Source organism: Phaseolus vulgaris, chromosome 3 (genome assembly GCF_051622355.1).
Source record: "Phaseolus vulgaris cultivar YP4 chromosome 3, ASM5162235v1, whole genome shotgun sequence".
NCBI classification, from domain to species: Eukaryota; Viridiplantae; Streptophyta; class Magnoliopsida; order Fabales; family Fabaceae; genus Phaseolus; species Phaseolus vulgaris.
This window is the reverse complement of record NC_143500.1, coordinates 15,579,667-15,593,822: the sequence shown is the minus strand read 5'-3', so window position 1 is coordinate 15,593,822 and position 14,156 is coordinate 15,579,667. Positions and strand designations below refer to the sequence as shown.

The window sequence follows — 14,156 nt, the reverse complement described above, 5'->3', positions numbered from 1 at the left end:
TAATCTCCTACCCACTCCCACTGTCAGTAACATATGGAGCGATGGTGTGGATTCCGCAACCACACAAACCTTATCTATGAATGGCTCGCTGCGATTTGGTCAATTTTAATAATCAATGTCTTAATTATTCTCTTGCTGATGATTCCAAAGATGATAATTTGTAAGTTCTTAATAATACTTTTTATCAAAATCTGGCTATATTCATATAAAATAGTTCCAAAATTTTCTACTAATCTTCCTATTTTTTGTGATGAGGCGTTTGAGTTAATGATTATGATAGTACCAATACTCAAAATACACAAATAACATAGTTGCATTAGCTTTTTTTTGTTGTTGAAGAAATGTTATTTTAAAATGCTAAATTAATTTTATACAGCTGAGTTCTGTTTAAATATATAAGCAAATTTAGATTGGCTATATTAAGTAACCATAATTTTAATTATATTGAAATAAAAGGGGTGTCATGAGCTGTAAATGATTATTATTACTTACAAAAGAACAAGTTGCTTTTGATGACCAAAACGTAAAACCGTCCAAAGAAATATTCAAGGTACACAGATGGGTTTTATTTACATTCTTAATTAGCTGTCACACATTTTTTTTTCTAAACAAATGCTTCACTAAAATGAAATTGAAATGTAATTTCATAATTTTTTAATAAGATCATGGCATCATTTCATGCTAGATAACAAATAACTTTTCATAATTGCATCAACCATCCCTTTTTAACTTTGAAAATGACGTAATTAGGTCTTATCTCAAATAATGCACTCTCAAATTCCATTATATCCTTCCGAACAAGCTTTTTCGTACTAATTTTAAAAATAAAATTGACGTTTTACAAGTTAAAATTAAATAATATAAAAGTTTAACATAAAAATTTATAATTTCAATTTTATTATTTTTTCCATAAATTTCCTCTAAATTTGTTCTGATAATGGTATATTGAAGAAAAAAGGTGCGAGCCGGACACAAAGCGTGAATAGGTGGGGTTTCCACGTGGCCCATTCCTGCGAATATAACGCACTCTCCACACGGAATACATTACGGCGTCGTTTTATTCGTTTGTTGGTTAATTTCATCAATCTCTGACACCAACCTCGTCTCTCTTACTTTTATGTCTAACACGCTCTTTATGATCGCGTGAGTCCCACTCTTTCAATTCTCAACAAACAATGAGGAAGTAGCCGTTGCAGGAGTCCACGTGGCACCTTGCCGACATGTTGTTTGGATTGGAGTCCACATGCTGCTGAGCTTATTTGATCTTTCTAACTATTACCAATCATTTTCACAAAATCACATACATTGTTAATTATTAATATTTAGCAATATTTTGCACAAAATCTCACATAAATAAATAACAGTAGCAAATAAAATAAAACTATGACAGTGGTGCACGGGGTGTAAGAAATAGAATGAGTTGAGATAGATGATTCAGTGTTGTGTTGTTCGCCGTAACAAGTAAGCTCCAACACAGTCTTTTATTACCCTCCCCTCTCTCTCTCTCTCTCTCTCTCTCTCTCTTTTTCTCTCTCCTTCTGGCTCTTTCCATGGAAACCAATCTGAATGTCAGTGATCTCCTTAGATAATTGGTGTGTTTGGTAGGAAAGGGTTTCAAAGTGACGTGTCTTCTAAGGAGGTTTCACTGCACGGCGGTGGCGGAATCTTCTTGCTTCGTTCCCTCTCGAAGATATCCGAATACCATTTGATTCAACTTTGGATCTTCTTCTCTGATTTCCTTTCATTGGTGGGTTAAAACTCACTTGGGGTTTTCCCTGACCCAACTCTGTCTCTGCAATAACCGCAAACTATGACCTTTATTTTATTTTCTATTTCCTGAAAAAAAAGGCTTTTGTATATTTGTTTCTCCGTTTTAGCCCAAGAGGAGTTAAATCTGTTGTTGTAGTAAAGGAAAGTTTGATAAATTTCTTTGCTTTTGGGTGTCTATAGTTAAGGGTAGATCAGAGAATGGTAAGAAAGCTCAAACAAAGACGAGGAATTGGTTATAAGTAATTTGTGTGAATTTTATGGAGAGAAAAAAAAAGTTTCTTCTTGCTAACTTTGCTTGTGTCGATATCCACATTAAAATGAATTTCGACACGATTTTACTAAATTATCTGTTTTTTTTAATCTACCCTTGTTAGTTACTATTTTCTTTTGATTGTTTTACAGGTGCATACAGTGTGTTCTGTCTAGACTTTCTAGAGGGCAAAGAAAATGGCTACACTTGAAGATATTGGGGTTGCGGCTGGGTTGAACATTTTGAGTGCTTTTATTTTCTTTGTGGCATTTGCTATTCTGAGGCTTCAACCTTTCAATGATCGTGTGTACTTCCCAAAATGGTACCTGAAGGGTCTAAGAACAGATCCTGTGCATGGAGGAGCGTTTGTGCGCAAGTTTGTGAATTTAGACTGGAGATCATATATTAGGTTTTTGAATTGGATGCCAGCTGCACTTAGAATGCCGGAGCCTGAACTTATTGACCATGCTGGATTGGACTCTGCTGTTTACTTGAGGATTTACTTGATAGGGTATGGATGAACAATGAGTGAATACCACATCTGCTGAGGAGAACATGATCCTAATGTTCTATGTTTCTGTTATGCAGACTTAAAATCTTTGTTCCTATAGCATTCCTGGCATGGGCAGTTCTTGTTCCTGTCAATTCCACAAGTACCGGGCTAGAAGGGGCAAAACTGGACAACATAACTTCCAGCGACATTGATAAACTCTCGATTTCAAATGTTCATAGTGAATCTCAAAGGTTTTATAACCATCATCCTGTGCTATTACTGTTTTGCACTTTTGCTGCTGTATCTTCATGCTATTTAGTAAATTAGTTTCTAATCCAGAGCACTACCTGCCTGCACTTAAAGATGCATTGTTGATCAAATATATATGCTTTATCAATGTTGAGGATTTAGGTCTATTGTTCAACTTTTGCCTCTGCATCTTCATGTTATTTAGGATTAGTTTATAATCCAAAGTACTAGCTGCATATAAAGATGTATTGCTGACCAAAATATATATAGTTTAACTATGTTGAGGCTTTATATCTAGTGTTCAACTTGGTGCAACCCTAATATACAATGGAAATCTTAACTCTTCTACGTCTTTTCACTAGATTCCGTGATTATATCTTAATTATTTTTGTTCTCTCAGAATCTTTATCATTATTTCTTCTCTTCTCCTAATTCTGTGATTAAATCATACTTTCTCTGCCTTCTCATGAGAATCCTTATCATTACATTTTAGATAAGATAACTTGCTTCTCCATTTCAATTATCAGCATTTCATTTTTGTATGCATAATCTCACTTGTTAAAAGTTATGAAGTTACTGTTATGGTGGTCCATGTCAATCTATGGTTGTATACTTATTATACAATTTTTTTTTTTAAATTGCTATTGCTATTATGACTGTGTGCTCTACTAAAGTTTTGTACTCTTCCTCAGGTTTTGGGCACATATTGTTGTTGCTTATGCATTTACCTTTTGGACATGCTATATTTTAAAAAGGGAGTATGAAAAAGTTGCCGCAATGAGATTGCAATTTCTTGCTGCAGAAAAACGCCGTCCTGATCAATTTACGGTAAATTTGATTTTTCCCATTTTAACAAGGAACTTTTCTTTGTATTATTGTTGCATATTTTGGTTATGTTTTTGTCTACCACACTCACTTTTTTTGAGTTTGGGCAGCTTTGAGATTGAGACCAAGCAATGAAACTTTGATGTTTTTGTGTTTGAGGTAGTATGCTACTTGGTCATTTTTTCTAGGCTGACCTTGATCATATACAGCATGATCTTCTTTACTTTACGACTCTGTAGATTACTAGTGAGGAGTGGCTGGTCATAGGCCAGCATATTAACATACTAGCTATCTATGGAAGGTGTATAAAAGGGGTATAAAAGCATATTAATATGGAGTGATGACTGTTATACTGCTTTTGAAAGAGCTGTCTAATCTGTCATCATTTTTCTCTTTAACAAGTTTTGGGAAATTGTAGTCATGGACCGAACTGTTACACCAGTTACATGTTGGCATTTAGATATGTGAGAGATATTTGATCAATTATATTTTTTTTTTATAAAAGCTTTCATGTCAGGCAAACTGATCAATTATATTTTGCTTATTGATTTTTTTTTTCCTTTAGGTGCTCATTAAAAACATTCCACCAGATCCTGATGAATCTGTAAGTGAGCTTGTGGAGCATTTTTTTCTGGTCAATCATCCAGATAACTATCTTACTCACCAGGTTGGTTCCACCTACTGTACTGCCACAATTTTTGTTCTAACTTAAGAATTTAAGATGCATTGAGCGATGATTTATAATTTGAAAGTCTCATCTTTTAATGCAATATTAAATTTGTTAATGATCTCATTGTTTCTTAAATGATGTATATGAAACATTGAGTACTCATTAACTAGATAGATCTATTAGGAAAAATGTAATTTTAACCTTGCATTTGAGACTGAGGGGAAAATAGTTTGTTTAAGCTTATTTTTTGTGACATTATCGCAGGTTGTTTATAATGCAAACAAACTATCAAAGTTGGTTAAAAAGAAGAAGAAGTTGCAGAATTGGCTTGTATATTACCAAAACAAACTTGAAAGAACCTCAGAAAGACCTCAAGTAAAGGTATTTAATTTTAATCTGACATGCATTCAGAAGTTTGTCATAACTATTTTTCAGATTTACTACAATCTTCCTCTCTTATTTTTTTACTAGACTGGTTTCCTTGGTCTTTGCGGAATGAAAGTAGATGCTATTGATCATCACAACACTGAAATTGACAGATTGTCAAAGGAAGTAAGTACCATTTGTTTTCTTTTAGGAGTTTTTATCACTGCATGAAAATATTTTTTAATATGAACTCATCGTGCAAATAATATATTGAACAAATTTTGCAAATAATTCTTACACGGGAATGAAATGTTTGGAAACAGACATGATATGCCATTTTTTGTTGTCTTTCTTCTTTATTACATGCATGGGTATTATTCTGCTTTCAAGGTGTTATTTGTTCATATAAATGACTCTGAATTCTTGCCTTCACTTATTATTGCAATTAGACAATTTTCTGATTTTTTCACTAGAACTTTGTGCAACTAAAATTTGGGAGGATTTAAACAGATACTGAAGTTGTTTAACACAATTTTCCTTAGGATATAATATCTGCAGATTTAATATCCCTTATTATGATTTCATAAATTTTGTTTCCCGTGATGATTGCAATGAATCAAATTTATTGTCTTCCACAGATAGCTTTAGAGAGAGATACGGTCACCAATGATTCCAACTCTGTCATACCTGCTGCATTTGTTTCGTTTAAATCACGATGGGGTGCTGCAGTTTGTGCACAAACCCAACAAACCAGAAATCCAACACTGTGGTTGAGTGAGTGGGCTCCAGAGCCACGAGACGTCTATTGGTCAAACTTGTCGATTCCTTATGTTTCCCTCAGTATTAGAAGGTTGATCATTGCTGTTGCATTCTTTTTTCTCACCTTCTTTTTCATGATCCCAATTGCAATTGTACAAAGTCTTGCAAGTATTGACGGAATCCAGAAAAGAGCGCCATGGTTGGATCCTATTATTAATGTGTAAGTCTGATCTCACAGTTGTACCTCTGAAGATATAATTCCATCGCATGCATCCCTAGAGGTTACTTATTTGAATTTACTTTATTGTGCAGTCCTTTCATTAAGTCATTCATTCAAGGTTTTCTACCTGGTATTGCATTGAAGCTTTTTCTCATCTTTTTGCCAACAATATTGATGATCATGTCAAAGTTTGAAGGCTTTGGATCTATTTCATCTCTGGAGAGGAGATCAGCTTCTAGATACTATCTTTTCAATCTTGTTAATATATTTCTTGGGAACATACTTACCGGAACAGCATTTGAACAGCTGGACACTTTCATTCACCAACCTGCCAATGAGTAAGTCATTCAAGATACAAGCGTCTCTTTCCCCTTTTGAAAATATTTACTCCTTCTGATTCTTAATACAAGACTTTTAAAATAATCATACATACAAATGAAAGTAATTAATTTAGGGTGTGCTTTTTTTAAATATTACCAATGTACACCAAATTAATCTTCATTATTAATGACTTAAAATTTCTTCTCACTATTCGTTCATTCAGAAAAGAAATCCTCATAATATTTATAATAAGAGTAGCGAAGGAAAATAAATCTAAAGTTTTATGAAAATTATAAGGCATTATAAAAAAGGAAACAAATCTAAAGTTGTATAGAAATTATAAAATACCTTATAAAAAGAACCAACGATTTCTTTTAAAATGGCCCTTATAAGGACAGGAGGGGGTACATTTTTGTCATGATATTTCCTTTGTTTGATTTCTTACATATGTTCTACAGAACCAAATTCTGGGTATGTAAATTTGTAGTACTTGTACTTGTGGTGCTCAACTATTACATCATGCTATTGTAACATATACAGCAAGAGGAAAGATATTCTACTTTTGGATATACTTTTTAATTTGCTATTTGAGAACCTTGATGTTGGTGCTGGTGCTCTTAACCGATAAATATGGTTCCACCCATTGCTCCAAGATCTTGTCTTAATTTACGCCATGTCGATATGATAAAAAATCTTTGTATATTCATGTCAGATATCCTATAACAATCGGCACTGCAATTCCTTTGAAAGCAAGTTTCTTCATCACCTATATAATGGTTGATGGATGGTCTGGTATAGCTGCGGAGGTTTTGATGTTGAAACCGCTAATCATATATCACTTGAAGAATTTTTTCTTGGTGAAGACTGAAAAGGATAGGGAGGAAGCTATGGATCCTGGGAGTATTGGTTTCAACACAGGAGAACCTCGAATACAGTTGTACTTTTTGCTGGGTTTAGTCTATGCTGCAGTGACACCTACTGTTCTTCCTTTCATAATAGTTTTCTTCGGGCTGGCCTATGTTGTGTTCCGTCATCAGGTAGTTTAGTGACCAAGAATTGTATTGTACATGTGACGATTGTGTAATTTGAGTTTCTTGCCATGCATACATATAAGTGAAACACCTTTTTTTCCAATTGCAGATAATCAATGTTTATAATCAAGAGTACGAGAGTGGTGCAGCATTCTGGCCTGATGTCCACTTTCGTATCATTCTTGCGCTGATAGTGTCACAGATAGTTCTGATGGGACTCCTGACCACCAAAAAGGCTGCTTCATCAACTCCATTTCTCATTGTACTCCCAATACTTACGATATGGTTCCATAGATACTGCAAAGGCCGCTTTGAATCTGCATTTGTTAAATATCCCTTGCAGGTACGTCAATTAATCATTCTCAGGGCTAATAAAATGATGCTCCCTTTTAGTACTTTTAATGCTAAAGTTTATCATTTCGCATGGTTCTGTATTCCTATCACTCATCTTACCCATAAACACGTTTTCTCTGTCATGAAATTCTTATGTTGCTCGTTTGTAAATATGTGAACAGGAAGCAATGATGAAAGACACATTGGAACGAGCCACAGAACCTAACCTGAACTTGAAAGCTTACCTTCAGAATGCCTATGTCCATCCAGTTTTCAAGGCCAGCCTCGGTGAGGACGATGACGAAGACGAAGAGGCTATCAGTCTGAAGTGGGAAACTGAGAGTATTGTGCCCACAAAACGGCAATCAAGAAAGAACACACCATTGCCTAGCAGAATTAGTGGTGCATCATCTCCTTCTCTTCCTGATGGCAGTCGAAATCGGCCAGAGCCATAAATCATGGACCAAGGAATGATATCATCGTTGTTGGAGCAACCACAACACTATGTGCATATCGATTGACACGTGATTCCAGCATAAACCAAGAAAGCTGAGGGGTAACAAGCTAGTGTTGGACTTTGTGATCGGCACGAACGAAGTTTAAAGGTAGAGAGATTCTTTGATAATATTTTGGATTTTGTTAATAGAGAATTTGTTCCTATGATGTAGAATGGTAGTTATACTTTCAAATATGTATCACCTTGGAATGCTGTAAATTATCCAAAAACTCATCATGGTTTAAGATTCTGTGAATAATCTTCTCCCTTTTACCTTTGAATTTTCTTCTACTTCTGCACATCTTTAACACTCAATCCCTTCCTTCCTTCCTTTCTACTAAGTTTCTTCAATTTGATAGAATGGGTTCAACTTGATCCCTTCTTCAAAATATCATATTTTTTCATTCAATCCTAGGGGTTTTAAATTGTCCCCATTTAACAATTATTTTATTAAATTTTACAAAAAAATTATAAAATAAAAAGTTGTTAGCGACTGTTAGCTATCGTAACGATGACAATATTATTTGTATTATATTATTATAGAATATTATACTATTAAGTTTATCATAATTATATGCTCTATAATATTAAATGTAGAAAATTAATTTATATAATAATATTCAAACTTAATTAGGTATATCACTTGATCTTACAAGATCGGGTTCCTCCTAGGGTGAGTCCTACTGTATTTGTCTTTCAGCTTTCACGACCTCCAGGCATGGTGGTTTTCGGTTGGTTCTTCCTTTCTCCGAGATGAGTGGGGGAACCTGCAAAGACACTCCAATAATCAAGTTAGTTTGAGTAGAAAGTGTAGGTGAGTTGAGAGTAAAAAATTCCCTTGCCTCTGGTATTTATACCTTTTGGATGGACCCCAACTATCATGGGCCTACTCGTGGGTCCATAAGAAGGCTCAATCATACCTAAATCTTGATTTACCACTGACTTGGCTTAATTACAGTTAATTGTGAATTTACTGGTTGTGTTTGGATAAAGGGGGTCACTTGGCCTTATTGGCCATTCGCCCATATCAACATTCTCAACTATTCGGTAGTACATTTGTCCCCCAGACTCAAGTGGAGTGATTTGAGTGTAACGTAGAGTTTGTAAAAAAGAAAAATTGTTTTATCTTTGGTTGGATGTTCCTCCCTCTCGGGTCATATATCCCCAAACCTTAGTAAAGGAACTCTATCTAGGGTCTTATATAGCAAAGACACCAGGAAGTCGCTTACTCCGTGTGATTGGCCTCTCCATATGAACATTATGTCGTGTGATTGCGCATATACACCGGAAGCATATTGAAGTGTTCGAGGCACGTGGATGCAACATGCTGTCAGAAAGCGCAAAGTCGTGTGATCTGGGTAATTGATGTCGAGTTGATCCAATGGTGGAGATCAAGCGAGACGGTTCGTATTCGCCCATTCCTCCACCTATAAATAGGGGTTGTGGTGGGTTCCATCCTTCATGTGTTAACCGTGAACTTGCTTAGAGAATCTGAAAGTCGAGTGTGTCTTCCTTATAATTTGTGTGTATCAGTTAAAGAGTCTTCTGATGTAACCATGTCTTCTCTTTCCGTCACTACTTTATTTTCATCTATGTTAGGGGGTCCGAGTAGGGGAAGGCCCATGGAAATAGATGGTAGTTATAGTGATATCGAGAGCACTGAGAAGTCCTCTCAGGTTGTCGATCCTTTAAGTAGAAATAACTTAGAGCCAGCCATATGTCTTCTTCCCTAAGTGCATACAGGGGGAGGAAACTCGAGAGGCTGACTATGTATGGGTAGACAATGAGGTTTGAGAGGTTTTTTCTAAGTACCAAGAAGCATCCATGCTTCAAGCTTTTGCCAAGAGTGTAGATATCGTTTTAGAGGGTTTGTCGAATGGTGCATTAGCATTACATTGGTGTAGGGAGTATGAAACCATTTGCCTCGGTAAGGGAAGATAACCCACATATTTTTTTCTATTTTTATTCTTGTTTGATCTCAAACATTCATGTTTACTTTCCTTTTGATAAATTCACCATGGAGGTGTTGCGTATCTTAAACGTAGCTCCTACTCAGTTACATCCGAATAACTGAGTTGCGCTTCAGGCTTTCCGGTTGCTCTATGAGGTGCTAAGTCTTAAGCCCACCCTTAGGTCATTTTTGCATTTTTTCGGCACGAGGCCGGGAGACCGGATAAGTTGGGTATCCTTAGTCGGCCTTGCTCCTTTTACTTCTTATAAGAACATCAAGGGAAGTTTCTTCAAGGTCGTGATTGAGGAGGGAGGCCGAGAGTTTTTCTTTGATGGCGAGACTTCCAGGTTACCCTTCTATTGGAAAAAGGATTTGGCACATTAACATATGTGGTCGAGGTCCCTGATGACCGAGGACGACTTGGAAGTACTGTTAGTCTTGGACGGGCTTCCCTGCAAAATCCCAACTCGGCCTCTCGTTCGTGCCTACTTGTCCCCTCAAAAAATCATTGATGTTGACAGTATGTCATTTTACTTGTCTCAACTTATTTCTATCTAATGTTGGCTTAAGGCTCTTGTCGTGTGTAGGGATAATGGCGGGCATGGCACTGACAGACGACAACAAAGACTACTTTCGAGAGTTGTGCCTAAAAAGGCAAGCACAAAGGGTTCGGAGGGATAAGATAGGTGTTGGATCCTCCACACATGTCGTCGAAGCTGTCGTTCCAATAATCGTGGTGTCGGCATCAGAGAGCAACCGTCCTCCCATGAATCCAAAGAAAAGGACGAAGAAAGACCATGAGAAGGATCATGGTCGTTATTCTCGGTGCCACGGAGAGCGCTCTTCTTCAGGAAAGTCTCCAAGGAGAGACCACATGGTCTGGGGGTCGAGCTCGACTGACCCTGATTTCTTGGGTCATCTACAAGTGGTCGAGCGGGTGACAATTACACTGAACCCCTACGAGCAAGGCGCCCACCTATCAGCTCGGCCTTCCCAAATCCATTATGCGTTCATGGAGTTGTGCTCACAGACCCTGGTACTCGACAAACGTATGGCTTCTGACTTGATGAAGAAAGATAAAAATGTGGTTGAGTTGGATAGTTTGCGCGCACAGTTGGAGGAGTCGACCACCAACCTCCAGTCGGCCTTAGTGAAAACAATAATCTCTTGGATAAGAATCAAAACCTAGAAGCCAAGATTAATCATTGGAAGAACTTGTGCGCCGATGTCGAGAGGGTGGGTAAAGAGTTGGTCGTGAAGGCGGATGCACACATTTGATGTCTTAAAGAGAACCTTTCAGATGTGACCCTCTCAAACTACCGGTCTGAAGAGAAGGTAGAGAAGTTGCTAAAGGACCTGGAGATCGTCAGGATAACGTTTTGGACCAGTATGAAGTCGGCTTCCGAAAGGCTCTTCAACAAGCGACCTTCTTCTACAACATTCCCTTGGACGAGGGAAAGTTCGATGTCGACAAGGACTTCTACCAGGGTCAACTTGTGCCCATTGAAGAACTTGCAAGCGGTCGAGAAGTCGTGTCGACTCCGCCAGGGACTTCGGGTGCTGAGAGGATAGACATCGATTCTTAGGCATTTTTGTTCCTTTTTGACTGGGCACGCATATTTAATCTTTTGTAAACGTGTGCCCTATTTTGTATAAATTGATTGCCTGCCGACCTTTAATGAATTTAACTTAACTTTTGACGTAATTTTTTCCTTTTCATTTTTCTTACTTTTGCTTTCCTTTCTTATTCGGCTCTTAGCTAGGTAAATTCTTCCTTGACCGAGAGGTTTCTTTATCGCACTCTCGGCAGGGATTCACTTAGGTGAATTCTTCCTTGGTCGAGAGATTCTTTAACGCGCTCTCGGCAGAGATTCACTTAGGTGAATTCTTCCTTGGTTGATAGGTTTCTTTAACGCGCTCTTGTCAAGGATTCACTTAGGTGAATTCTTCCTTAACCGAGAGGTTTCTTTAACGTGCTCTTGGCAGGGATTCATTTAGTTGAATTCTTCCTTGGCCGAGAGGTTTCTTTAACGCTCTCTCGGCAGAGATTTTCTTAAATAAATTCTTCCTTGGCCGAGAGGTTTCTTTAACGTGCTCTCGGTAGGGATTTACTTAGGTGAATTCTTCCTTGGCCGAGAGGTTTCTTTAACGCACTCTCGGCAGGGATTCACCTAGGTGAATTCTTCCTTGACTGAGAAGTTCTTTGACGTGTTGTCGGTAGTGATTATATAGCTGACAAGTCTGCTTTCATTCATTTTGATGACTCGTTAAAACCTGAAGTAGCCAAAAGCCTTTTTGGGGAAAATGATTGATAGTAGGAAATAGTACATATGCAATTTACATAAGATAAAATACATTTTCAAGTGGTGTGCATTCCAGGTCCTTAGCACCTCCCGGCCATCGAACTGTTGCAAGCGGTATGCCCCATGGTGTAGGCTTTCCTTCACTTTAAACAGTTCTTCCCAATTTGAACTGAACTTGCCTTCAGCTAAAGTCTTGCGAGCTTCTCCCCTCATCCTCCATACTAGGTCGCCTTCTTGGAACGCCCGTGGCTTAGTCTACAGGTTATATCTCCTGGACGCCCTTTGCTTACACGCCTATTCTCGTATCTTTGCTTTGTCACGAAACTCCTGCAATAAATCCAGTTCGATCTACAAGAATTCATCATTAAAGCTTGAGGTTGTTAAGTTCACGCCGGATTGTCGGCTTTCTGACCTCAACGGGTAACATGGCATCTGTTTTGTAGGTAAGGTTATACGAAATTTCCCCTGTAGTCGAGTGCGAGGTGCACCTATAAGCCTAGAGGACTTCGACAAGCTCTTATGTCCACCTTCCCTTTCCATTGCCTAATCTCTACTTTAACTCGGTCATAATGATTTTGTTTGCAGACTCGACGTGTTCGTTAGTATGTGGGTGTTCTACTAAACTCGTTTTGTGTCGAATGTTGAGGCTGTCATAGAACTCGACAAGCTTTTGATCTCTAAATTGTCCCCCGTTGTCGGTGATAATTGTGTCCGGGATGCCGAATCAACAGACTATATCTTTCCAAACAAAGCTTTGAACTTGTTGAGCAGTGATTTTTACGAGAGGTTCTACTTCAATCCACTTAGTGAAATAATCCACTACCACTAGCAGGAATTTTCTTTGCCCAGTTGCTGGTGGAAAAGGACCGACTATATCCATCCCCCATAAGGAAAACGGCCATGGAGAATTGATATATTTCAAGTCATGAGGGTGAAGGTGTATTAGAGGGCCATGCTCTTGACAATTTTGACATCTTTTAACAAAATCAGCAGAATTGACTTTCAGGGTGGGCCAATAATAGCCAGCTCTAAGTATTATTATCCCCATTGTTCGAGCTCCCGAGTGTAGGCCACATGCACCATGGTGTAGCTCCTCCAAGATGTATTCGACCTCGTCCTTGGATACACACTTAAGCAGCGACATTGAGAAACCTCTCTTATACAATTCATCACATACCAAGACATACCGGGAAGCCTTCTTCATAATTGCAAGATTGCGACCTTCCTTCCCGGCCTCTAGGTCTTACTCGTGATCTCAAAAATCCAATTTACTCCTTCCTTTTCTACCATCATGCATTCTTCGATTCCAACCGATGGAGTACATAAAATTTGTTGTATGACGGTGTCATGTAGGCCTTTCTGTTTACTACCGACCAATTTCGATAGGATGTCGGCTAAAGAGTTATCTTCCCGCATTTTTTGATTTATGGTGGCACTTTCAAATCCTACCATGATGTTGACTCCTCGATGATAATACTTTAGGAGCAAATGATCTTTCACCTGATATTCCCTGCTAATGTGATTGACTGTTAGTTGTGAGTCTATCTTGCATTCAACCTTCCGGGCTCCCATGTTTTTTGCCAATAACAATCCGACTATGAGGGCTTCATACTCAGCCTGGTTGTTTGACCAAGCATTGCGATTTAATAGGCCCTCTCAGTTCATACTTAATACCAAACTCTGACAATACAAACCAGTCGATCATTCTTCCTCCCAACTCAGGTTTTCACAGCACCTTACTAATGGGGCAGTCGGTTCACATGATAATTTCGTGACTTTGGCGTGGACGAGGGCCAGAGATACATTTTCAATCATCTGGTATCTAGTCTCGACATCTTGCAATACTCGACTTACAAAGTAGATAGACTTTTGGTCAGTTGTGCCTAGAACGATGGTGACACTCACAGCTTCTGGTGAGGCAGTTAGATATACCAGTAAGGGAAGTCCTTGGGCTTGTTTGCTCAACACAGGTGGTTGGGATAACATCTGTTAGACAGCTTTGAACGCTTCCTCGCATGTTTCGTTCCATGAAAACCTTTCGGCTTTCTTCATAAGTCTCATAATTGGCTTTATCTTATCCGCTAGTCTTGGCATAAACCTGGACATCGATGTCACCTTC

General features: G+C 38.1%; 1 protein-coding gene across 3 annotated transcripts; it reads left to right on the top strand.

Annotated features, from left to right (window-relative positions):
* The first annotated feature begins 1,292 nt into the window (after positions 1-1,292).
* LOC137806732 (hyperosmolality-gated Ca2+ permeable channel 1.2) lies at positions 1,293-8,064 on the top strand. 3 transcript variants are annotated; one of them, XM_068606988.1, is made up of 12 exons: positions 1,293-1,461; positions 2,173-2,531; positions 2,609-2,764; positions 3,455-3,590; positions 4,153-4,254; positions 4,522-4,638; positions 4,729-4,809; positions 5,262-5,602; positions 5,695-5,940; positions 6,636-6,960; positions 7,064-7,297; positions 7,470-8,064. In XM_068606988.1, the coding sequence occupies exons 2-12, from the start codon at positions 2,218-2,220 to the stop codon at positions 7,740-7,742; spliced, it is 2,325 nt and encodes a 774-aa protein (XP_068463089.1). In that variant the 5' UTR covers positions 1,293-1,461; positions 2,173-2,217; the 3' UTR covers positions 7,743-8,064. The 3 variants fall into 3 exon arrangements, with proteins under 3 accessions (XP_068463089.1, XP_068463088.1, XP_068463090.1); XM_068606987.2 differs by having other exon boundaries at positions 1,360-1,747; XM_068606989.1 differs by lacking the exon at positions 1,293-1,461 and adding an exon at positions 1,744-1,971.
* The last annotated feature ends 6,092 nt before the right edge of the window (positions 8,065-14,156 follow it).